This window comes from Corapipo altera, unplaced genomic scaffold, assembly GCF_003945725.1.
Source record: "Corapipo altera isolate COAL_440 unplaced genomic scaffold, ASM394572v1 23b, whole genome shotgun sequence".
Taxonomy (NCBI): Eukaryota; Metazoa; Chordata; class Aves; order Passeriformes; family Pipridae; genus Corapipo; species Corapipo altera.
The window spans coordinates 16,587,426-16,615,071 of record NW_020884885.1 but is presented as its reverse complement, the minus strand read 5'-3'; the positions used below and the strand labels follow the sequence as shown (position 1 = coordinate 16,615,071).

The 27,646-nt window shown below is 37.0% G+C and overlaps 1 protein-coding gene across 1 annotated transcript; it reads right to left on the bottom strand.

Moving 5' to 3' along the window:
• Positions 1–825: 825 nt before the first annotated feature.
• Positions 826–27,154, bottom strand: MUC2 (mucin 2, oligomeric mucus/gel-forming; the record flags this gene model as incomplete). The annotated part of the gene is made up of 31 exons (XM_027642252.1): positions 27,085–27,154; positions 25,452–25,716; positions 22,892–23,006; positions 22,675–22,765; positions 22,180–22,289; positions 21,743–21,959; positions 21,160–21,285; positions 20,362–20,479; positions 19,901–20,039; positions 19,158–19,268; positions 18,103–18,172; positions 17,383–17,520; positions 16,635–16,799; positions 15,983–16,077; positions 14,967–15,097; positions 14,059–14,310; positions 13,098–13,150; positions 12,716–12,825; positions 12,136–12,287; positions 11,553–11,691; positions 10,893–11,003; positions 10,406–10,585; positions 9,172–9,411; positions 7,888–8,044; positions 6,788–6,916; positions 4,873–5,020; positions 4,071–4,114; positions 3,305–3,502; positions 2,891–2,920; positions 2,078–2,524; positions 826–1,296 (listed from the first exon to the last, which is right to left on the bottom strand). Coding segments are annotated over exons 1-31 (4,822 nt in total), but the record flags the coding sequence as incomplete, so codon positions are not given.
• Between the last annotated feature and the right edge of the window lie 492 nt (positions 27,155–27,646).

Below are 27,646 nucleotides of genomic sequence, written 5' to 3'. Positions count from 1 at the left end.
GCACAGAGAAAACAGACAAAGGCACAAGATGCATGAGTGGGACTCCACACACACTAAACAGAAATAGCATATGAGGCATCTGCCACAGATGGAAAGAGGTCAGCCCACTCTTGGCACATGAAAGGCCTCTATCAGTAGCCCTTTCTTTTCTGGCCCCAGGAAGTAGATTCCTTGCAAATCCATGCATGGATAGGGTCATGGCTGTCCTTTATTAGCAAAAGATTAGAATGGTGCTGGAAGGTGTTTCTCAGAAAATCAGAAAGACCAGTCAATAAGTGACGAGGAGGTATAATGATTTCAGTCTGCCTTGGGAATTCTATCTCTGCCTCATTACCTTAGAATACCTTCCCATCACATGGAGTAAGAGTTGAGTGGAAGTTGTGGTCAAGGAAGGAAATATGCACAGGAATATCTTTGTGCCTGATTGTCATGTGATTTTCCTGTGGTGTGATGTCAAACTGATGAATGACTTCCCAGACTAATAGTGGATCTCATCAACCAAAGACTGCAGTTCACATCAAGTGACAGTGTGCAGAGTGAAACATTCCCAAAAGCCTGCCAGGAGAATCCTTCCTTCCTGCCTCTATAACTACTTCCAAGCCTTAGCACTGACAGGGAAAAGAGTAGGAGAATGAGTAGAAAGTCTGCACAGCTGTTGCCAAAACAATGCCTGAATTTACATTGCCACAAAACAAAGTCCCACTCCACTTGCACAAGTATAAGGACTAAATTCCTAGCAGTCTCCAGAATGAGGTCTAACAGCAGCAAAAGCAAGATTTCCCACCAGTTCAGCATTTGTCTAAGCCGGGCACCAGGATGAAATACCTCCTTGAAACACTGTACAATCAGGGAAGCCAAGACCTTCTATCCCAAGGACCCCTGAATCCTCAATACTTCTGAAGCAGCCGGCCCAAAGGCCAGCTTTGGGCACAGAATGTTTCAGGAGATACCCAGTAGTTATACCCATTCCCGATCCCATATGGATGCACAAATGCAGGTGTTCAAGGATCTCCATTACTCCCAAGCTAAAGGAACATACAAGAGCCCCAATCAGAGAAGTACCTGGAGGTGGTACAGTGGTGGTGTATGTTGGTGTGGGTGTGGATGTGCTCGAAGTAGTAGAGATGGGTGTTGTTGATCCAGGAACAGTTGTGGTTGTCCCCGGGGTGCTGCTGCTGGTGGTGCTGATGGGGGGCACCGTGGTGCTGGCAGTGCTGGTGGAAGTCTCCCCTGGTCTTTCAGTGGGAGTGGTTGTTGATTTTGTTGAAGGGGATGCCGTGCTCGGTGTCGATGAACCTGGGCCTGTTAGAAACAGCAGGCACAGAGAAAACAGACAAAGGTACAAGATGCATGAGTGGGACTCCATATGCTCTGAACAGAAATTACACATTAGAGAGCTGCTCTAGCAATCAGCCCACTCTTGTCACATGAAAGGCCTCTATCAGTAGCCCTTCCTTTCTGGCCCCAGGAAGCAGACTCCTTGAAATCTATGCACAGACAGAGTCATGGCCCTCCTCCTCCTAGCAAAGAGACTAAGGATGATCCTGGAAGATAATTCTCACAAAATCAGAAAGACCAGCCAATATTCAAGAGATTGGGTAGAGCAGTGCTTTGGATCTTGATGGGGCTTTCTGTATCTGCCTCATTACATAAACATCTCACTAAGTCATGGAGTAAGAGGTGAGAAGGGAAGTTGTGCTTAGGGAAGGAAATATACCCAGGAATATGTTCCTGCCTGGTTATCATGGCATTTCCCTGTGCTGCGATGTCAGCCTGATGAAGCAATCCTACACAGCCCTACACAGATAATGCCTCTAGTGATGGCAGGCTGAAGCATGGCCTCCTCTTATCTCACACAACCGGTCATTCCAGGAATGTTGTCTCCAGCAAAAATATAGAACCCCCAAACCTGCATAAGACTTCCCTGCAGCACAACATGTGCTATAAAGGTTACATGCCTTTTGTAGTCAACAGGTCTTTATTTCTCCAATGGCAAGGTAAAATCAGAGAGTATTTTTCTGTTAAATACCTGGAGATGTTGAAGTTACTGGAGTGGAGACTGATGGTATTAGTTCACTTGTGGTTGAAGCGATGTGTGTGGGCGAGGTGGTAATTTCTGTGGGAATCCTGGATGTAGTGGTGAGAGGTACTGTTGTCTTGGTGGTGGTTGAAGTTGCAGTCTGTGGTGTACTAGGTGTAGGTGTAATCTCACAGGGAATTTCTTGCCACTCACAACAGTTTACCCTGATTTCATAATTGTAGCAAAGTTGCCACATAGTTACATCTTGCTCCTCATTTTTACATATTAGTCCATACGAAACATTACACTGCACTTTCTGACCAAGTTCCTCTAAGCTCACATCAGGTTTATCCTCTGCCCTGCATTCAATTTTTTCAGGAGCTTCACATATTTTGTATCCATGTTTTCTTATTTCATCGTATGTTTCATAGTCACCACCATCTTTTTCAGGATTACTAACATCAAACCACTCAGTCCAATCACAGATTAATCCAAAGCATGGAGCTGCAAGAGAAGACAGAGATTTCACATCTGAGTTTACAGAGACTATTCTGAGAAGATCAATTTTTTTATTTTTTTTCCATTAAGGACTAGAGGAATGCATTGAAATTTGTCATCTTTCCAAAGAAAAGAGTTTTAAAATTGGTTCTATATTACCAGGGTTTTAAACTGGAAGTTTTGCATCAAAATAAAATCACCAAGCTGACACATTTAAAGGTTCTTCTTCTGTCTATACCAATAACACTTTTGGAATTATAAAAAATTATTTATTTTTGTTTTAAATATATTTTTCTGTAGTGATTGTCTTTATTGTACTCTTCCTTTAAATATTTCTTTGACACTTTTTAACTTTGATATTTTAAAACTTACTTGTAGTCACTGGATGGCTTGTAGTGGTAACTGAAACAGAACAAAAAGAGATTACTCCATCAGTTTCAAGCTTTCAAAAAATATAATAGTATGTTTAAATATCCTAATTATAATTCTTTGCTGACACTACTGAGAAAATTTCTACTACCCCATTAGGATATTGAGATGCTAACATTTTTGTCAGAATTAGGAAGGCACCCTGTACATTTATAGTTACAATTTCTTCTATAAGAAATAAATCAACTCAAAATGTTAAAATCTTTCTTACCGTAGTGTGATAAAATTGTGTTGCTCTATCTGTGTCATAAGCATTGCTCTGTGTCATCTATAATCCCATATACTTATACATTCAATATTTAAAATACTTTTCTTAAAGAAAACAATTTTTAAATCACATCTCTGTTGAAGATTTACCTGTGGTGGTAAGAGTACTGGTAGGAAATGAGGTTGAAAGGACTGTAGGTGAAGAAGATGTTGGACAAGGGTAGATTTTATCTGGAACCACAGAACCATTTTCTGCACAAATGTATGTTATACATATGTCACCATCCTGTACTTGTGCCACAGTCTGACCCACTTGATAACTCGTTCCATTGATGACACAAGGACACCCTGCAAGAAAGAGCTTTACTGTGCAATTTTTCTACTACCGGGTAAGAGGCAAAGGCAAAATACTTATGGAAAAGAGACCATTTACATGAGTTATGCATGCTTTTTCAGAGCTGCACCTGGAGTTTAGATCTAATATATTGTGCTAATTTATCTTTACATTTAAAGCAACATGAGAACATATTTAATCAAGTCCTGCATAAAACATTTGGAGGAACCAACTTAGAAACTAAGTTTTAAGGTGTTCTGAGAGAAATAATAATTGTAATTTACTATCTGACAGTTTTCCATAATAACTACATATTCAGGAAGTGCAAACTCTTATAGTGAAATCCATTAGTTTAAATACAGGACATGGGGAGAAAAAATGAAGGAACATGAGATAAAGGTTGAACAAGAAGTACTAACAGCAAGATTCAACAAAAGTGCCGCCCGATTTTCTTTGTTCAGAACTTTCACTGGCACTGGAGAGAATTATTCTAAATCAATACTAACTCTTTTGCAGAGTTAGACCTAGCAGTTCTATGCATTTTTAAATTATTGTTTGTAGAAAACCCCAAACATTATTTACCTGGAACTGGTTTACATTGTATGGATCCTGAGGGGCCACAGACACTAGAAGAAAAATTTTAAAAAATTAAAATGTTGTTGATGTTTTATGATAGCTGTTAGCAGAGCCAAGAGCACAGAAACACAGAAATTTCTTGCTTGATCTTCATTCACACTACTGTGTATTTTTCTGGATACAATATTCTCTAGTATTGTCTATCATTGTTTCATTCAAACTATGTCATCACTTTCATTCTTTAAGTACAACATTTTAAAACTATCATGAGACACATTGTGTTGTAAGTTGCAACAGTACAATAACAACTGTTTTTCAGAGCAGTGAACTTACAGCTAGATAAGGGTCACCATGTGGAGCCAGTGGTATAAGTGCTATCATTAGCAAGGTTCTATGACTGAGCTGTTAGGACTCAAGTATCTCTTTCAGTGCTAGAATAGAGTATTTCAGATTATAGTGATTTCAGAAGTCCAGTTTTAAGTGAGAATGCAAAGCAGAGTAGTGCCTCTCTTCCCAGAGCCATGAAGAACCAAAAGGTTGTTCTAGAGACTCAGCCAGGTTTCATGCCATTATGACATTTATATGACTTCAAAGAGTATAAATAATGAATTTGGTAACACACTTATATAACAAGGCTACCAACCAGAAATCTGAATGGTTATGGAAAATTATGAAATGCAAGAATATACCAGCTCTTCAGCTGAAGTTTCATCTCTATTTGTTTGAAGCCCAGTAAAGTAAATGAGGGGTTTAGCATACATAAATTATTTCCTGAATTACTGCAAGAGGTTTTGTAATTTTTATATACCATATTGTACAGTTTTCTTCTGTGGGTATTTCATGCCCAGGAGGAACTTGAATTCCATCGATGTAACACCAGCACTGATCTTCAGGCACACATTCTTTCGTCTCTTCATTATAAATAGGCTTGTCCTTAGGACATCTGGGGTAGCAGCCTGTTGATGACAAGTAAAACAGTATACAAGAAGAAGAAAAAGAATAAGAAGTTAACTCAGTGATAGGCTACCTTTTGAAGGTAAATGATTCTCACTGAATCAAGCATAGTGAAAGAAATCAAAAACGATTCAAATCAATACTTGAACAATTAGTCTTTCCAAAAGACTTAAACAGTTTTCATTGAAAATACTGGGGTTAGGAGGATTGAGCCAGGGTTTTGTAATGAAAACTAGGGAAGCTATTTTTTCCTACCTATTTCAACATCTTGGAGAAACCACTAATTTATATTCATTTCTGTGGGCAGCTAGTAAGTTTAAGACAAAGAAACATCCTAGTTTTTCTATAGATCACTACATCAACAATACTTTTGTGAGGAATATGGAAGCAAATTCACTAACAAACAAGTTTTTTAATACATTTATTGGAACATGAGCACTTGTTTACGTGCCTGTAACAGACCAGGTATCTCCACCTCAAACTGATAATTTATCTGCACTTTTCCGTACCCTTGGTCAGTAATCCAAACTCCACTGCAAGGGATTAATTGACTGTCAATTCTCATTGCATTTTTCATATAAATACACTTTAAAAAATATTTAATGTGTCCTACCTCCAAATAAATTCTTATGAAATTCTCTTTATACTACACTGGAGTTCTACATAGCCTTTAAACTGAAGTACTGTTTAAACCGAAGTACTTTAAACTGATACTTAAAGTCACATTACACTGCCAGACTGTAATAAAGATGTCCTAACAAAAGTAGGACATGCTCTACATTTCTATTGAAGATAAACAACAAAAATAATTTAGAAAGATGATTGGCTATATAATAATCTGCCTTCTGACACTTCCCAAATCTTTCTAATAATCTAAGACAATCTATTTTAAAACATAGACGTTTGCTGATTTTTAAAAAATATTTTGGTTAGGAATTTTGGGGTTTTTTTTTTGGTTTGGTTTGGTTTTTTCCCTTGGGTTTTGTTTTGTGGCTTTTTTTCTTTTCATCTTTTTACTAGCAGTTCAAAGCAAAGTCAAGTTTGAGGCATTTCTTTTCAATCCCTAAACCAGAGATAAGTGCTTCCAGTCCAGACCAAAAGACTGTGTAGCCAAAAATGTGACTGTTTTCTCCAGCTTTACCATGTGGTAAAACAGAAGACATTTGTAAAGTCATTCACATTCTTGGATCATTGCAGTCACTATAACATGAAATTCCTTTTCAGTTGTCAAGCACAAGAACTTTCATCTACTAATATGGCATCTAAAAATGAAATAGAATCGCCGATAAGAACCCAATATACAGCAGCATCTGTGTGTCTGATATCAAAGATATTTTCCAGGGTAAAGGTAGAAGAATGCTGCACATTAATCCAGTAAAATCAAGATGATCTGATGCATAAATAAGGTTATAAGTTGATGCATATATAAGGTTAGAAAACCCCAATTATCAGTAACTTGCTTCTTTGCCATATGAAAGATTTTTCCTTCCCTGAAATTCCTTAAGAAGGGAAAAAATAACCATGGTATAATAATCTTGCATGTATGAGGATATTACCAAGCAGAGACCCAGTTTTATGGCTGACAGCATTTTAACTATCACCCACTGATGTTAATAAATAATAAATTCCATGATAGGAAACATTTATGTAAGACTGGAGACACAGGAGATTTAGGAACATCTCATCAAGCTGACTGATTATTCCATACTCATTAAAAGGTACACAAAGTTATACAAAACAGAATACAAAAATGGCAAGGAATTTATTACCTTCCAGGTATGGTACTGTAAAGTTGGTGCTGACATTATTAATCATCCTGCAGGTTGTGATGTTACTGCCACAAGGCTCATAGTGCCACTCACACTCATCGCGAGGGTTGTAGTAGTCACAAAATATTGCTGATGGGAAAAAAGAGAAGCTGATTAAAAACAGGGTTGTCCAAATGCAGTTCTGATCAGGTCTTTAAAGGCACAAGATAAATAAATTTACATGTTAAGTCAGCAAAATTCCTCTTGAGGTATAGGACCTGGACTTTCTGCTACTATGCTTAAACTTAGGGTACAGCAAAACTCTGGTGCCCAAGATTTCTACTAGTAAACTCCTAAAAATTTTTGCAGTATATGCAAAATAGTTCTATCTTGCTGTATCACATAGGTTGTGAGTCACCTGCAGCAGGCCAAGAGCAAGCATATCAGTCATTATGGATGCAGCTTAAGTTCAGCTTGGATGACTATGGACAAAGGAGCTTTTACTAACTTATATATCAGAGTTGACTGAAACTTTTAATTTTTTTTTTCACTGACTTCTTACATTGAAAAACAACAATTAGCCCCAGTTCTGAAATAGAATGAATTTTTAAAATTAAAAATTTTTATATTTCTGCCATTCTCAAAATTTTGATTTGAGTACTTTTTGGGTAATAAAATTAATTAAAGTACTATCTTACATTGTTCACAACATTAATTAGGTTCATCTACACAAGAGTGCTACATGTTTTTTGCTAAAATCAAATTCTGTATAATTTGAAGAAATGAGAAAGGAAAAAGGTAATGGGAGTTGCAGTTCACTAACTATCAATTGGAAGGATGACTTTAAATAGAAAGGAAAACCAAAAAGAGAAAAATGGAAAAGGGAGAAAGGGGAAAGGGGGAAAAGTGAAAATGAGAAAAGGGGAAAACCAAAGAAGCCAGGCTGAATAAAAGACAATTGAAATATACAAATTTACTAGTCCTGTTTGTTCCCTGATATGCTGTGAAAATAAATTTCATTGTGTAGGCAGCATGACCTTGCAGCAATAGTATTAATGATTTATTTGACTGACTTTCTGACAGCAGCTAGAAAGATACATTTGTGTTTAACTGTTACTCACGGCATATATCAGGAGTTCTCCAGAAAACACAGGCCTCAACCTTGGTACATTCTTGGGCATAAGCAGCAACTGCAGAACAGAAGCACTCACAATCTCCACCACTGTCACAAGAGCAGGCATCATGAACACAAGCGTCATAGAAAGGAACTGGGTCCACCTGTTGGGGAAAGAAATGCCCCAGTTCATCTCCAAATTAGTTTTCAAATAAGTTTGAGAGTTCTTGAGACATGGGAATTCAGCTGAGTAGAAATGAGACTGTTTCTAAGAATTACCAAATCACAAACATACATTTACAGGTTTGAAGTTGCTCAATATATTTTGGGTAATAACAGACTTAAAAAATACAGCACCTTCATAATTTGCTATGACTGAAAAAAATAAGAGTCCTTGACAGTGCCCACACTTTCTAACAGAGTTCCATTTTTAGTGCTCTCAAATCCAAGTTGAACTGATGCCAGTGAATTCTTATCTTTCAGCAATCTTTGCCAACCAAGTGGTGAGCAATGTCAGAAAGGCTGCTCTACACAGCAAATATGAAGCAGATAATTTTGTGCTTGGCAGTATCTAGAGTTTACCTAATGACAAATTAGCAAGGCATTTTTTTGCTTGCGACTGCAAGAGGATAAATTTAGTCTGGATTTTAGCTGCTGAAGTAGAAACATATAATAAGTTAAATAAATTGACAATTATTTGTGACTTTTCTACTATGAGTTAAGAACAAACTGTGCATGCTATGGCCATTTGGAGGCACAGTACCAGCAGCTGCCTGTCTAAACTGCATGATGTCAGTGGTCTCCAAGGAGATCCTTTCTGTGGATTGAATTCTACAAGAAGCAGTAGACTCTTCACCAGCACCCTTTCAAGTATAGTATGCATTTCTGTCAGGAGATGGGTCTGATGATTGTAAGGTCTTTCAGAACTTATAATACTGACTGTCTCTCAACAAGAGGTGGTGCAACTGCAGCAAACATGACGTAGACAGGGTAGATGTATGAAGCTGACTTGCAAAGCAGTAGCAGTGAAACTGTGGTGATGAATATGGGTTTGTACAGCTGGGGCTGCCACCACTACTGACACAGTCCCACTGCCACAGAGGCTCAGCCTACTTTAACTAAGGTTAGGTGAAATGTGCTAACACCTGTAGCTGTACTGAAGACTTAATTAAAGATCCCTCTACTCATTAATTCATAATAACCATCTCTTCATTAATTTCTCATGGTCTCTCTGCTGCTGCAGTAACAAAAATGCACTGTGCTGTCCCATCATCTACTTCCTTCTACAAACCTTGGAGTGACAAATTTTGAAGACTTCGCTCAGGATGATGCTGCATTCTTTCTCTGCCCAGGACTTCCGATGTGGTTTCAAATCACAAGGCTTAATCTCTTGTGTGACATCTGGGCACATGGGAGACTGTTTCCAGGAATTCCCAAACTTCAGAGCATTGGTCTCCTGCAGTCCGCTCCTTGTTACAAAGTCATTGTTTGACTTGTCATCGAAGTTGCCACACAGACCACACACTTTGCCCTTGAAAAGAAAATTGACATATCCACAGTTTTTTAATATACCATGGAAGTGAGAAACAGGCTCTGGTAAAGTAAGAGCAAAACATTATCATTAAAAATTAGAGCTGACTGTCTGTATAAATGATGACTTTCATCTTTACTCCCAAATCGTTTGTACAGAAAATAAATTTTTATTTGTCTGTGTACTCAGCAAACTATTCAGTTGCCATGTCTTCCCTCCCTGAAACCAATTATATCTAGTGTATACATTCCATATCTCTGTCTCCATATCCACTTAAAACACTAAAGAGTGGCCCAGCCTTTTTCAGCTGAGAAGAATTAATTTATTTTCCATTCTTCTCAATTTATCATAGCTCAGCTATTAATATAAGTCTGAGGTAATTCAATTCAGCTCAAAACTGTTTTTTTAAAAAGCTTCTAACATAACAAGCACTATTTCATCATCCATGGAAAAGAAATTACAGGGACCCCTTTTACTTGAAAGAAAGCACTTCACAATCTACCCTCAGTAGTGAATTTTTGGTAGTGCTATTTAAGGTCCATCAGCCTCTCAAGATATAGTACATCCCTGTTTATACAATGCCTCAATAGTCTCCAATTCAGCATGCTGATTTTCAGAAACCAGAACCATCTCCATACAATGCATAGGGAGTTTGGTTTTAATACAGGGTTGAGATCACGTGTAGGTTTGCAAGTGCTTGTCCTGTCAGTTTGCATCCCTAAATTACTTTAGATGGTTGGCTATCAAGGTTCACAAACTCAGAGTGTGTTAGATGTTTAGCTCTACTGCAATAATATCCTATGCATTCTCTGCAATGCATTGTGATAGACTGTAAGAAACCCCAGTAGCACCTCTGCAAGCTGTGGTAGTAATAATGCAAGCTAATCAATGTGAAGAGGATATAGAAACTAAACAAGGAGTCAGAATAAAAGAATATTAATGTTTCCTTATCTATTCATAATACTACTTCAGAAAAAGACAGACAGGTCCTAACTTTGTAATCGGGGCTCAGCTTGATGAAAACAGTAGTCTTCTTATCCCAGATAAGCATCACACCATTGCTAGCCTCAATAACGAGGTAGAGGCCTACTGTCCTGTTCCAATAAAGCACATCATCACCAACATCTCGCTGAATTTCTTTGTACTCTTTGTTCTCCAATTTCAGTTCAGTTTTCTGAAAGATAAAAGGAGAAATATTGTAACAGTAACTTTTACAATGAGAGAAAATATTAGACACTCATAACAATACAATTCATTCTGACACTAATAGCTCAGAGTCTGGGATGACTTTCCAAGATGACGAGTGGTGTAGCACTTGTGTTTGTGAGAGGTTTAATCACCTGAGAATCTACACCTTTACAGATTAATTTGATATGGCCTCTAACCCTGGTTACAGCTGCTTTTAGGGATGTGGTTTTGGAGCATTACTTTTTTGGTAATACTTGAATACTGATATATACCCACTGAGTATCATTACTCACCCCTAGAAACATTTTGATAGCTTTTGAGCAGGTGACTCCTGTAGTTCCACAAGGGACATTCTCTGTGATGATGCTGAATGAGCCGCTGGAATTTTTGTCACCACAAAAATCCTATTGAAAAAGAAAAAAATAAGCATGAGAAAATTAGATAGAATATTTCATTTTAGTTCAATGTCATAATAATTACAATCATTTAAGTCTTCACAATGTACAAATCATTACTGCTGCTTCAAATGTGAGATCCTACATACATATATTTTTACAGACTCACAATCACATACACAGATTTCTCTGCATACATATAAACAGTGTCTTGGCCTGGGAAAGCAAGTAGGACAATAAAACAAACTGACAAATATATTTTTAAATATAAGTATGTTTGGTTTTTAAACTTAGAATTTGGATTTATTTTGCAACTGATAATGAGTTGTTAGCTCTCACTATAAAACAGTTCTGTTACATATAGTTTATGACCACTATATGAGAAGAAAAAGTGACATTCACACAGCCTGCCTGCACTGGAAATACACAATTCTCCCAGCAGAACGTGTGAACACCTCAGGAAAAGTGATGGCAGACAATAAAGAATGACAAAACCAAAGAGGAAAGCAGATCTTCAAGGCAATCAAATGCCATTTCAGCCCTCCTGATGAGCATTACCTGAATAGCCACATATTCACAATTCCCATCAAAGTCATAGAATTTTCCATCAAAAGTGATATAATGGCCACTTCCATATATCATACAAGTCCCAAAGCATGCATTGGCAGTGCAGCTCCAAACCCCTCTTTGGCAGGTACTAGAAAAGAGCAGAGAAGTTGAATTTTTAGGTATCACCAAGAGTGCGCCATTTGGAAAACTGCAAAACAAACCAAGCACCTGCCTAATACAATATGATAATGTGCAAAATATCCAAGTCTCAATTTCAACAGTTTTGCCTGGTTTTAAGCTTATAACGTGATTTTTAACTCTGGTCAGCTAAAGATCTTTAGATCTTTAGATAGCATTTATATTTAAAAAATGAGTGCATTTTCCCAACACCAGATGCCTACTGAAAACAGAGGTAGCTACTGGCCCAGTATTTTCAGCAGAATCTGTGTTTCCTCAGATAGCAATAAATATTCCTGAAAATAAAAGATGATAGTTGCAGTTTTCACAGCCACTGTAATACATAAGCCTAGACATGACTATTAATACATGGCATAGAATATATTCTAGAAGAGAGTTCAAAATTATAATTTACCAGGTGTTGCAGTCCACTGTTATCTTCTGTCCAGAAGAATACCACTCGTTGTTATGAATGCATGGGCAGTCCTTCTCCTCAACACAGCCTCCTCTGCCATCATCAAATAGACCTTCAGGACACACACAGCCTGAGACACACTCTGTCTGGAACTAAAGAATATAAGGAGAAACGGTTACCTTATGATAATGTACTGCATTTTAATTCCACTTCTTCACAAGCACACTTTAAAAACCGCATTTATAACCAAACAGCCTAATATTTATTAGTTTTATAAGGTTCTTCTTTCTAGGTTGGTAACGTTTTTCTTTTCTATTTTGGTTGTCTAAGAATCCAAATCCTATTTCCCTTGCGAGTTACAACTCTACTGAAGACACAGTAAAAAGAAAGAGGAGAGGGAAACTATAAGGGGATTCATCATGAAGATGGCAACAGATTAACATCATTGGGGAGAAAAAATGGAAGATTAAACCAAAGAGAAATAAACTGTTAGTCACAGCTGTATTTTCTATGTAGCACTCTGTCATTTAGAGAATACAGAATAAAGAAAACATGACCTGAAGAAAACTTGAATACATACATGATTTGTTTGAGGGGTATGACAGCTAAGTTGTACAGGTGTTTGTGAAGTCCATGTTGAGGATGCATCGCAGTCAAAGAATGTCTTGTTAGAAGAACATTCTTCTACACCTGAAAGGTATATTATTGGCTTAGATCAGTCAAGAAAAGGCAAAAGAAATGTGTGTGAAATATGGTAGTTACTGAGACAGAAATCTGAACACATGCTCTATCCTTTTGAAAAAAAGAGGCTCAGTGAACAGAGAACAAAGTGAAAATGTGTAACACTTTACATAGAAAAAAACATACAAAACAAGTAAGTGGAGAATTCAAAAGGAAAGTAGTTTGGTTTTGAAGGTTGGTTATGGTTTTTATTTTATTTTACTTTATAGAATGTCACTTACTTTTCATTCTTATTTTCACTGAAGTACACTGGACCTTTGCATTTCGGCAAACACTAAAAAAGTGAAGTAAGTAGAAATTAAAAAAAAAACAACAAACAAGCTCAGTCTCTTCAACTTAAGTCTAAGGATTGTTTTATATAAATTTGAGAGTATTTATCAGAGATGTTCTGCATAATTTCTACTGATATTTCAAGTCAATTCTATTGAAACAAAGTCATGAATTTTCACTTGGAGAAAAAGTGTAGCAAGATTTTAGGTCTAATGCACAGAAAGCTTATGTTTTAAGGAGTTACTGCCACTTTATTAATCCTTAATATTGCAGTTTTTGATGGCTCAGGAAATAGATAATAATGAAACAGATAAAAATGAGAATTTAAATCAAAGACTTCATTTGGATACACAGTGTATTTTCATGCCTATTCAGGTCATATGCTGCAAATTTGTTGGCCTGTATGCTTCTTCTCCTGGGTGAGAGAAGGTAACAACAATTTGCACCAATGACTCGGGCAGCAAACAATTGCCAAGGTTCGTGGCAAAATACAACAGAATCGTGAAAGTTGCTTTCAAAAGCCTATGCTATACTAAATACATATCAAGGGGATCTTCCTCCCACAGAAAACACAAGTGATCTGTCTCTGCCAGAAAAGGAAACAGCAACATAACATATAGTTGGCCTTTCTTCTTCTTTTCACACCTCTGCTTAACAAAGTCCTATTAACAGTGCAGCTTCAAAGTAATGTTTATCTGTGAAGGCCAGTACTCACACCTCCAAAGCAAGCTGCACTTCTCAATTATTGATAAATTAAATTGCAAAAGCATAATACTTTGCTCAGCATGAAGATATTGTGAAATGTATTACAAATGTTCATTAAGTACCAAAAAAGCTAAGCGCCTTACACCTAATAAGCAACTTTTTTAAAGCCTTTTATCTCAACAAACAAGAAGCCACAATAAAACATACCAGCGGTCTCCATCTTTTGTAAAATATTCCCCAGGTTCCAGGTATGATCCCTTGTAATAACATGGGCACTCAGAGACGGGCACACAGTTATCCTGTTTATCCAGGTATGTATCAGATGGGCAGCCACAGCCATCCACAGGAGCAAAGTCTTGCAAGCAATACTTTTCACCATCAGCAAGGGAACGACAGGTTTGCTGGCACCTTGTAATGTTGTAAAGGAAGACTTGATTTCCTTGACAGGCAGACACTTCACTGCCTGAAGGGAAAATAAACAAATTGATAGATAAGAGATGCAGGATGGACAATTCAGCCTTGACATTTCCATTTTGGTTTCCTTGGCTGTGCAGTATGTAATGATAAAAACATTCCCTTGGATTTTATTAAAGTACAAAAATATCAGAAGTGACAAGTAACATTAACCTAACTTTACCAGTCAAAGACTTATTTTTAACTGTTACTAATAGTTTCTTTCATACCTCTATTTATTTCACATACTGATAATCAGAGAGAGAGAGCACAATATAATAAGCTCCTGGTCTCAACAATACCATGCTGTTGATGAAAAGCTAGCATGATGATAAAAAAAGACACTGATAAACAAAGGCAACGTAACAACCCTGATGGCTGGGATTCCATTAATCAAAGAAATTACATTATTACTTAAACTAGGGGAAGAAGGTGAAAGTGAAAAATAATGCTTTCTACTTTTAAATATGTCATGAACAAATTACAGCTAAAGAATATAACACGAATTAGTAAACATTATAAGTGTTGTCTCTTTTAGGTCCATTAGACATTTCTAAGATACTCCAAATCCCTTAACATTGAGATCACTAACAACCAAATTCAGAGAGATCCTGCTTGTTTCTCATGGCTAATTAATTCCACAGGGATTACAGTTCCACTACTTACTGCAGACACTGTCTCTCCAGCCTTCCAGTATGATTCCTTTGAAAGCACAGGCTCTCGAATAAGAGGACAGGGCAGCACACAAGCATTCTTCATTATCTTCACAGAGGCATGTGTCATATTTACATTTCTGAAAAAAAGAACGAAAGGGTCAGTAAGCTCACAGGGAACCAGTGGGCAATTGCAACTGGGTTGCTACAAAATATCTTGTGTATTTTTCCTGATGTTGTTTATTAATTCCCATGACCAGAGAACAATGGAAGGAATGGACAAAGACCAGAGACTGAAAGTGCTGCTTCATTTCATACACAATGAAAATGTTTGGATGCTTACTCTAACCTAAGCCAAGCCTCTTGAACTTTTAAAAAATATCCAGCCTCCTGACAACACCTTTTTCAAAGGATATTGATACTGTTCTTTCTCAGTTACAAATTAGAAATGCAGAGAACCACAAAAATTAGAAATCATAATGGTAAAATATTAACCAGATCTTTGAAGATCTTCACAACATTTGAGCTCAGACTGAGTTCCAAGTATAAGAAATAACTTAGGTATTTCTTCTTTTTCCTCAGGTAAGCCTCACTTATGCTCAACACTGACGAGCACAGGGGAAAAAAAATCATGGAGATTCTGGCATGAAAAGGATTTGGTGTTACATTCCAACCAATATATAGGAAACTTTTTTTTCATGACTTTATAGCAGCTAATGTTTAAGGGTAGTTGGTGCACATTTGCATTTCTTGAATCTTCTTTTCAGTTCAAATATCCAATCTAATAAAAATGTTCATTAAATACAAAACATAAGAAAGCAAACTTCAGCAGCACCCTGTAAGAATCTCGTCAGAGAAGATACTTTGGATGCACGCTATGCTGCTTGAGTCAGTCAATGCAAAGAGTTCACCAGCACTTATGGGCAAGCTACCGGGTAATGTCTCAAACATTTGAACAATGTTAAATGTCTACAGTTAACCATCTGAAATAATGCAGTACTAAAAAGCGTGCAAGATTATAATACCTTATAGTATTCTGAAGGATCAATGACTAAGTGACATGTTGCAAAAGGACCTTCTGGGTTTTTCAGCAAAGAACACCAATGCTCAGCATAATTTGCTGAAAAAAAAAAAAGAGAAATTCATCACATTTCCTTATCTTGCTTGTGCCACGTCTAGTTACGCTGACAGATAAATGCAGTGCAACAATACAAATTAGAAAACTGTGCATTTTGGGGAGTGAAGAAACTACATGCAATCATTGCACATATATTTCTGTTCTTCGATTCAGAAACATGTAATAATAAAATCAAAACCTGTATCCCACTGCTGTAACTATTTTACATAGAATTGTGACAGCCCTTTCCATTTGAGTACCCTGAAGCTAAGTTATACATAAGGATAAACAATACTAGGAAATACAAGCACCTTTACAAATAATATAAATTAACGATCTTGCTTCCCAATCTTCTGGCTCAGGACCCTTCTACAATCACCCCTTAAACTTTCACTTCAGTTTGATGGGAAATGAGTGCTTATATGTGAACATACATGCAGATATTAATCTAAAAAATCTTCAATGCCACACTACAACTTTTACACCCCTGTTGCAGTAATATCCAGTAAACACTGCTCATTCTGGCAAAAGCCAACCATCTGACTTATTCATCTACTTACCACTTTCAATGCTGAGACTGCAGGGGTCTTCCAGCTTTTCCACCTGGTCTGTACAGATGGACTGAGCTTTCCATGTGTTAGCAAAGGTAGATCCTGTAGCTTCTACCAGCCCACTGGTTGTTTTAAAATCATCACCTTCCATTGCATTAAAGTTTCCACAAAGACCTATTGGAAAAGAAGGTAAAAATTTTACATAATCATTACTCATTCTCATATTAAAAGGTCAAAGAAAAGGCACAACTGGTCACAAACTCTAGAAACAGAAGTTCATAGAGCTGATTATTCCACCTCAATATTGATGCAAATGACAAATACTGAAGTTTTAGGAGGCCTATTTTAAATCTTCAACCTCTTGAGAAGAATAGTCTTCATGAAGATATCTCTGCCTCAAGAGATTACCACCTCAACCTGTACTTTTACGCTTTCTGATGATATTGAGAACACAAAAGGCACCAAAACCCTGTTTTTGTGCATAGTTAAAAATTAAACTGAATATAGAAGTAAAAGTAAGGAATATTCTAATAAATATCTGTGTATTGGCACCAGAGTGATAGATCATTTCAATGTGAAAAACTAAAACCACATTTCCAGTTTGCCTGAGTCCATTTGCTTTCAATGATTTGGTTTCTGCTTTCAGTTTCCTCTTCTTGAATCAACAAGTAGCATGAGTTATCTCTCATGTAAAGAGTACATGAATCTTCAGCGGTGGAACAGCATGACTTTGCTTCCTCTTTGAATAGACACTTGCCTTGAATTTTTCCTTGAGCTGATTGATCCACAGTCACAAACAGTTGCATGACTGGAAGCAGCTGGATCTGCACCTGAAGCTCGAAAGGTGTTTGTACAACAAGGTAGTTGGAAGATGGCTGGAATACTGAGAAGCTGGCTGAAAAACAAAACATGAACTGTGCAATAAATACACACACAAGCTGCCAGAAGAAATACTTTTTATTAGATTCTAAGCTATCACCTGTCATGAAAACTCTGAGACCAGGATCAAATTATTATTTTTTTTTCCTTTAAAAATCACTGGTCTACTAGATATGACGATGGTCCTCACTAATTTAAAAAGTTGATTACCTGTAGTGACTCTTCTCTGGCATCAGAACCAAATGGCATACCCACACCATGCAGTCAAATTTGGAAAGTGCTAAATACCTCTCTTCACAGGCAAGGTAAATTATCTGCTTTAACTTTCCATCATGGCAATTCCTCTTTCCCAAGCTATGTGCCAAAGTATATTCAAGAGGTACGAAACAAGCGAAAGGACATTTTTTTCAGTCATCCACTCTATACAGAGTCAGTGATTCCATTAAATCCTGAGATGTCTATTAAATCACATTCATCCCCAAATTGTTACCAAATCTGAATAAATTTCCTCTGCCACTCTTCCACTTTTGCCTAGGAAAAAAACCATTCCTACATGAGAAGTCAGGTGTGACTGGACATACAAAGCTGTGTCACTTACCTGACACATGAGGCACATTTACTGTCATCTCATTCAGTAGCACACTGCCATCGGATCTGAAAACCACCACCTGTACAATGGCAAATAGAATCAATGAGGTTCCAAGTACTGAGAGGAAAAGGAACTAATAAAAGGGAAATTAACAAGAAAGGCCTTTTGCACATTTAGGTTGTGACTAGAACTTTAAATTTTTGAAAAGAAGAAACCACCTGAAAATTTAAATGGCAGCAGACCTGCAGGATACAAGTACGGTTTTGTCTTGCTATTCAGTGTTTTGCTCACATCTGCATACAACAGTAATGAAATATAAAACTCATTTATATTGGGCACTTTAGTTTCAGCAAGTAAAAGAAAATATTAGGTCTTCAGGATCTGTAGCAAGTTCCTATTCCTTATAAAAGCATGTGCCACAGCTTCAGTGAAATGGTTTAGTATGATTCCGGCATGGTCAGAAAGCAGTTTACTAAACTTCCTCATAAAATGCTAGTCTGTACACACACAAAGATAAAATTATTGGTTTCTGATTTAGTTTTCTTTTGTTCTAGTTATGCTGGTAAAGACATGGAAGTCCAGAAATACATAAGGAAAATTATGTGTCCATGTGTGTAAAATTATGTATAAATATAATCTATATATTACCACAACCAAACAGAATACTAAATTGAATATTTGAGAAGGTTGCATTGTATCAACATTCAAAGATAGGATTTCTTCTGAAAAATATCTATAAAACTATATCTGAATAAAGTAAAATACTGTGAGGGGAAGAAGAATGGGATTCTTGCTTCCAGATATCTGGAATACTGTGAGAATAATCATATAGCACAGAGCAGAGGAGTGAAGAGGGGAAAATGTCAGCTGTTTTGAATTTCACCTTTTGTTAAGTTTAGGTCTATCTTGGATTCTCGAGGCAGAAACCTGAGTTGTTCTTTAGCCTGTCTGAGGTGCCTTATCTATCCACAATAACAACTCCAGAAGAATTAACTGTTTCTCCACAATACGGGAAATATGCTGATTTTCAACATATTTAGCAGAACCCATAGAACAAAACTTACATTTTTTTTGTTATCCACTAACAGCACAACAGTCTTCAAGCAGGTCTGCCTGTCTGTGGAGCCACAGGGAGCCAGCTCTGCCAGGAGAGCATAACTGTCATTTGCAGTATCCTACAATCATAGGGAAATAAATGTCCATTAGTCCAACCAAAAAATCTCACGAGATGACTTCCAAACAAAAACTAAATTTATCTGCCACAATAACTTTGCTACAGACCTTAGCTATTAAGACCACCATGTCAGTACTAGTTTTTACAGCTGAACACTCTTTCAAACAAATTCAGAGGCATGGTTTCTAGTTCAACAAGATTTTTGCCATTCTCTAGAAGAACAGGCACTAGATATTTTGAGGACAGACGAATGAAATAGCTGCCTACCTCATTTCCCTAGCTGACTTCAACAGACAGAGAAACAGCTATTACAGAACTGACTGAGAATTTCCGATCCTGAGATCTGCCAATTTTTGCAGTTTACCTGTCCATGCAGCCAGAGTGACTTTTTGATACACAAAGGACTCCACTGGATAATGTCAGCATAGCTATCTGACTGAGTTAATCACCTATTGCAATAAGTCCCCAGCTTCCCCCTAGGGCTATTGAACTTCTTGAACTTTCTAGTACAACTTTGAGCATTTCTGCTTCCCTTACCCCCATGAAACAAAACAATAACTCACAGCTGTTACATATCAGCCCACAGACACTTGTATATACTCTACAAGAGAATAGCCCTACAGTAGACAGTACCTTGGCCAATACATAGTAACAGTCTCCATGGAAGGTGTATTTCTTCCCATCAAAGGTCCTAATATGGGAACCTCCTTCCACTGAACATGTGCCTGGACAAGGTAAATCTTTGCACGTCCATCTGCCTGAATTACAGGTGCTATAAACAGAGAAATAATTAAAAAAAAATGTTCATAGGTATTACAGGAGGAGAGAGCACTGAAAACATCAGTATACCTAGCAAACAGCAAGATATCCCCAGGTTGTTCAAAACCGTATTTTGACCATTTCCTTAAGATTTGCCCTGGCATATTCCATAGATTCAAGAAAACTTTTCAGAAATTTGGTTCTACAGACATGCAACATAAACATCAGGTTCAGAATGTTTTCAGGACGTCTCTTATGATCAAGTGGAAATTTGAAGAACACAGACCCACTTACAATCATTCAAAGAAAAGCGTATTCACAACCAGGATCCTTACCATTCTTCACATTCATTGGAAATGTTTTCTCCAGGTGCATACTGCTTTCCAAGGAGTTTGCAGTAGCATTGGCTAACAGGTACGCAGCCTTTTTCAGTAATATCATCATACACAGTTCCTATAAAACACAACATTAACTATTCCAGCTCTTTTTGAAACAAGCAATTCCCACAGAGGAGAAACTCTCAACTTGCCACACGCTGAGTTTATCAAAACTGTGAAGAATAGTGTTTCTACTTTTTGTAATGTAAGACACATGAAAAACACTTTTATCCACCTTTGAAAATCCAAATCTATTAATTTATAGAACTATACACAGATAAAAAAGCTTACTGTAAGTATACAGGAACAATCTCAGAATGTTATATGTTTAGACTTTCAGTCCTTCTGGCATATTCTGAAGACTATCATCATAATCTTTCCCAAGGTTGACAGTAAATCTGAGAATTTCAATCTCAGTCCCTAACTGACACTGGTAAATTATGTCCTTTGTCTCAGAACTATTCAACCTAAAAAGGTTGATTTTCTATATATTATCAGAAGTTCACTTGTTGAGAATTAAAAAGCAGATTTACTACATATCATTGTGTTAATATGTTCAAACTATAAAATAACTGATTAATTAATCAATTATGACTGCCTCAAAAAAATCTTATGGTTATGTTCCCCAGAGGGGAAAATGAGGAGAGCAGTACTAATTTTTAAGATATAATTTGACTATATTTAATATTTTAGCTATGATCCTCTTTGCCAGAGCTCTTGGTTTTTTCCACACACAATAGGTAGAATAACACTTGCCTTCAGGGCAGAAACAACCATCCATGTAGTGTTCCTCACAAAGGCTGCTGATGTCCAAGTGTGAGCAAGTATCCATGCAGGGTGAGCTGCTTTCTCTATAGACCATGGTATCAGGACAGGTCTTGGCTGAAAGAATAAGAAAGACACCAGGAGTTATTTGAGTGGAAAATCCATAATCCCTCAGAAATCACAGATCATATACCCTATTCCTCTCAAGCCAGCGATGTCTCAAGCCAGACTCCACCTGGCAAAGCATGTTCATCTATTTCTGAAGTGCTTTCCCTGTTTCATACATTTATTTCTTTTGGTTTCAAATAGATCAAATTATCTCAGTCATCAGCAGCATCAGCCCTCTCAGTCTTACAATGGGAACTGAATTTCTGTTTGCTGAAAAAGATTTCTTAATAACAAGTGTAATATAAGAAAAAAAACAAGGAGAACACATTATGTAATTTATTGTACTCCTGGAATGAAATTTATAATATACGCCAATGGTTTTGTAAAGAAGTAATGAATTTAAATGTTTTGCGGTTCTACATCCATGAAATATTTGGGTCTTTGTAAAATTTGTATCGTTGCTTACGGCAAAAGTTCTGCGTCCTCCATTCACCCGGTCGGCCACCGGCGTGCGAACACTGGCGAGAATACTCAGAGATGGTGCTGCAGATGCAGAAGGAGTCCTCATTGCCATTACAGGCACACTTGTCCTGCATGCAGGCTTGGATGTACGTTTCCAAATTAAGACGGAACCGACAATCGGCAAATGCAGAGGAAGTCAGCAGCCTCTCACACTCATCACGCTAAGGAGGAAGAGTAATAATGTTTGAGAGATTTGTAAACATCTGAGCTTCTGGTCACTTCCTATCTTGTATAAAAACTGTTGTCTTCTGAACAGTTATTCAAGAAAGGAAAAGCAATCATTTGCCCTGGAATGGACAGTCTTCCAAGCTCCCTGCAACTAACTCCCCGTAGCACAAGGATGTGTCCATGCAAGTGAAGTTCACCAGTAGGAATACTCACATGCTCATTACAGCTTGGAAGAGCCTGAGTTTCATCTGGATCTTCACATTTGGCATTGGGTTTGCTGATCTTCTGCAAATTCCCATATGTAATTGAATTGTAGCTTGCATCTATGAGAAAAAAATTTGGAGAACTTGCTGAGCCCCAAAAATTGACCACAAGGAGCATCTGATTCATAGGACTCTTCTGATCAAGGAAAACAATTACTATGGTATCAAACACACGTCAGACACAAGTATCTGCTCTGAATTGTGTTTAACCATGTTTGAAAATGTAAAGGGGAAGAAAGAAAAGAAGGTTAGTCAAGAAAAGAACAATAAGATTCACCTGGAATAAAATAACCTTAGACCAGGAATGCAGCACTGGAACATGATGCTTAGTCTGGAGCAATCACAGAAATCTCTCAAGTGAAATTTGCTCTCCTGTGATGTTTCTATGTACAACGTTTGTCACCCTATGTTCTGTGACGACTGTCAGTATGGTAGAATGACTCACCTCCCTTGATAAACTCATTGTAGATTGGAATTCCATTGTAATCCCCACAGAGGCCACAGGTTAGGTTATTAAATTTGTTGTCCAGCTCCACCTAAGTAATAGAAAGAAAGAGGAAAAACATAAAAGAATTTTCTTTTTTTTTCCTCCTTTTTTTCCCTTACTGGGATAGAGAAATATCCCAGGAAATACCAATAAAAAGTACTTCGATTAAACATACCATCAGTGCATCCTGCTGATTCCACATCAGAACCATGCCTAATTTGGCATAAATTTTGGTGTAAATGTCATTGCTCTCAATGAGCAGACCAGAGCTGTAGTAAGGTGTCTTCACACTAGGAAGAAAATTAGAGATTTTACATTAGTTCAGAAACATAAGGCTTGACATGAATGTCTGTAATAAGCCAAATACCCTAAGGAACAGAGAAACCAGTCTCTGACTACCTCATCCTGGCTGCACAGGATGCCTTGTTTTAATGAGGCATAAAATATCTCTCTCCAACACTTGGGACAATAACTCATTGCCTTTAAAAGGCAAAGCTATTTCAGAGGCAAAGCTTACCCAAGGGTACAGGTCCTTTGATAAAAAACCAAAATGTCAGATGTCTTCAACTTAATCAAAGGAAAATCCATCATCATTGTGCTATTAACAGAGGTTATTCAAACTCACTAAAAATTTACTTCCATGAAGGAAGCTACAACATAAATGAAAGCTTTTCTTTACCAAAACGTCTGATAACCCTTTCAGAAAGAATGATTGTTCCTTTGGAAAGAACTTCCTCCTCAAAAGAGTTCAAAAAGCACAGGCAGATATAGGGATTGTCAACAAAATTTTGAAAACAAAGGAGTATTTTAAGAGGAATTGAGTATTTATTTCAGTAGTTAGTTACTTAGTTTTTGGTTGACAGAATGGTGACAGAACATACTTTGCAGAGAGTTGAGCATAGATATTTTTGGGTGATAAAGAATCAATTCACCAGATCTCTCTCCTGATTTTGTATGTCTGTCTTACAAATCAAACTGAAGTGCTGAATTTCATTAAGCAGTAAAGGGATTATGGCAAGCAGCCTCATCCTATAAAATCTAGAGAACTAGAGTCTGTTCAAACAGAAGTAGTGTAAAGTGAAATCCAGTCAAAATAACTGGTTCATTTTCTACAGATTTGTCAATATAATTGCTATCCATCAGGATTCATGCATGTGTATGCACATCTCTTAACCAGTCTCTTGACTGGGAGAGCTTTATCTCCTGAATTCCTGTCACTGGGATTTTTCCAACTACTTACCTCACACATTTTTAACATGGCCAAATGACTTACACATCTAAATACCAGGTACAAATACAGAAACAATTATTTCTACTTTTGAATGCATTGTTCATCCTCTGGGCAATGAATTCTTGAGAGATTACATTTTTCAAGAGGGATCATAAAACATTGGGCATCTTTTCACCTTTCAGCTACCACTACATGGAATATTTATCTTTTTTTTCTAATTCTAGCACATTCACTCAATCAGTGGATCAGGTACCATAAGGCAAATTCATACATTTTTCTACTTTACACTTTTCATTTTAGTACTGTGAAATGCTATTTTACATGATAATGGATAATGTATCATTTAAAGATCAATATGGAAAATTCGGTTTTAAAAAAAATAAATTTCCTAGGCAGCAAAAACCTGTTCAGAAGTGAACTATTGTTTTACGAACACTATCTAAGACAAAAAGAGGTTTAAAAGAAACAATTTTTAAAGGATTTCTAAACTTGCTTTTTACTGAGTTCAAGATCCAAGTACTCAATAAAAAGCTTTTTCAAGTTGGGGAAACAATGTATTTTTTAAATATTTGTCATTTTTTTATGCATTCTGATACGATCTTTGGAAAACTGGGTGCTATTTTCAACCTTTGAACATATTTTCACTGTAGTGGCTTCCAAACTTTAGAGTAAAAGTTGAAATCTCGGCTAAACCAAGTTGTACAATGACAATAAAATAGATCCTTTTTTTTTAAAATTATGTTAAAACATACTAATAGCCAGTTTCCTCAGAATCTTCAGACCTATTTCCTAACTTATGAGTTGTCTCACTTGTTTCAGTGAGTATATAACACACTGAAAGGTTAGGTTAATGATAGGAATGGCTAGGTTAAGACAATACTTGGCATCAGTAATGGTGTTTGACTAGTTTCTTGTGTAGCCATGTTACAGAAGGAGAAAAACACTGTTGCTTACTGTGAAAAAACATATATTGCCACATATAAATTAGTGTAAATTTTGACCTGTGTTATATCTGTTAAAATCCCTTGAGAAATGGCCACTGGATCTCAAAGAATTATTTATGAAGATCAGAAAAAACCCGCCACTCTACTGTCACAAAACAAGAGGAAAAGACCCCAGACAAACGCATGTCTTTTTTCATTATTTGCTAGACCATCTGCTAAGGCAAATTCAGGGTGATGCCACAAAACAAATGAAGTTATGTCATTTTATGCCAGTGAAAGATCTGGTTCATGACCTGCATTGTTTCCTGCACAACTGGAAGAACAATTCACTCAAACACCTCTTCCTTACTTTCATTTAAATAATCCCTTGTGCAAGCGTAGGAATGACGATTAACACTAAAGCACCACCCCAAAACAATTTTTATGCTGGATTTCAAAAGGTTTTTTTTTTTTTTGATTGTGGAAATGCTTTGTAGAAGTTACCATAATGGTACATAGACAACTGTGTAAAGAATCAATCCTGTTTTTATCTTCCCAGCACATTTTTCTGAAATACTTACATTCGCCCATCCACCACAACCAGTTTTGGTTTGAGGTACACCGTGATATCCTTGATTTTTAGCAGAATATACTGGATTTCAGGGTGGTTATCGCTGTTCAGAGTACGCTGGATGTGGACAGAGAACTCTGCGTAAGAATCGCTGCAGTCAGAAACAAAATTATACTCGCAAACGCCAGGGAATTGGTAGATGTCTCCGTCAAAGGTTTTGAAATGGTCATTTCCCCAAGTGCTGCAGACATAGTGGCCGTGGTTTCTTGTCCTTCCTGTTAAGTGATGAAAAGAAATAGACATGAAAAAAGTGCACTAAACAAGCTAATGTAAGAAAATGTGTTCCATTTTACAGTAGAAATCACTTGCAATTATGTGCACAGTGATTCCACAGATTTCAAGCCTGATCAAGTATCTGATCAACAAGTACTAGAAAAAAAACAGTTAGGAAACCAAGAAAGTACCACCTACTCTAAAAGGCAAATAAGTTAAGTATTATGAAAGGACTTGTGCACAACAGGAGATTTAGGAAATTATTTATTTTCCTAAAAGCAGTAGTGATTTCTATTACTACAGAACAGAAATTCTTCAGAAGATATAACCATGATAGGAAGAAAAATAAAGTTTTTGCAATAGCCAAAACTAAAGATGATTTATTCCCTTCCCAACCATCTATACTGACTAATAATAAAAGTTAACACAATATCTAATAAATCTCCAGGTACTGTAGATTAGGGGTGAATCATAAAAGCTAAGTATCCACGGGAAATTTGACATGTCTCTCATTTTCACAAGATTTTCTTGCACTGTTTACTATGAGAAAGCAAAACTGCTAACACAACCTCTAGGTTACTGTGCTTTGATGGTATCAATCATGCCAGATACATCAGGCCAAGCTGCTATCCTTCTCTCCCCAGATGGAAGGCTGCACAGAGATTCTTCTGCAGCTCACAGCTGGGATACCAAATGCAAGGTAATGCTTTCCTCTCATTGCTGATTTCAAGACACAGTAGACCAAGTTCAATACCCCAAACCTGACCACTGGACAAAATTCATCACCTATTCCACTAAAAAACAATTTTTGGTTTTCAGTGTAAGTGTTTCACTTTAACACTTCAAAGTTGATAACGAATAAAGTTAGAGCTTTTACAGCAGGATTATTAATGTTCTAAATGGCAATATTAGCTTTGTCCAATGTTACTACATTCCCTTTTGAAGAAAGAATTTATGTTGTTCCAAGTAACAGAAGGCACAATCATCCACCTCCCTCATTGCTGAGTCTCTCAAACTTCTACAGGTGCTTTCTGCAAAGTAGTTGCCAAACCTAGGAAAGACTCAACACATCGAAAGAAAAGTAAAACATTTTGGAAAATATATTGGAAAATATTTTCCAAGCACATCAAACTAGATATAAATGCAGTAGATATAGGAACTAATGTCTCCAAAGAAAGAAAGCCAACCTATGTTGGCTGAGTCATGCAGCCTCAGTATTTGAAAGCTGAAGAAATTTAAAGCATCCTAAAATTGCATTATTTAAGTGCATTATTTAAATGCACTGCCTCCTTCTACCTCTGCAGTGGTATTTTAATTCTCTCCCTCTTTTCCAGGAGGCAGTCTGCTCCTATTTCATTTCTACAGCTTACCTTTTCTTATTTCATGGGCGTAGGAAAGAGCCAGCCAGAGTATGAAAAGGCTGGCCACTCTTAGCCCCATGGTGGCTAAGGTGGGTGAATGGGCAACTCCACTGAAAACTCTTCTTTATATATTATCCACTGATGCAATTGATTCTGTCACAGGGGAGGAGATACAGAGGGAGGAGGAAAGAGGAGGGGTGAAAAAACAGGTGTGATATTTACTGAAGATAAGAAGTAAACATGCATTTTTCACCATAAATGAAGGAATTCAGCATACAGGAAATGGTATAATATTGATTCAGTAACCATGCTGGTTTTTATTGCTCTATTTCATCTACAGGATGCTGTGCTTTTAAATTCTTCAAATGCTCATGCCAAGTTTAACCTTCAGCAACTCCTATAGCAAATAATGAATTTTGGGGTGGCTGAACAAAGAAATCTCTTGACAAAATTTTAGGGTGAGACCCTCAAACAGTGGCTTCAAAACCAAGGAATTTTTTATTTTCCACCATCACATAGAATGATTTCTGTAAAAATTAAATCATTCATGTGAAGCTCCTTGTAGTTAATG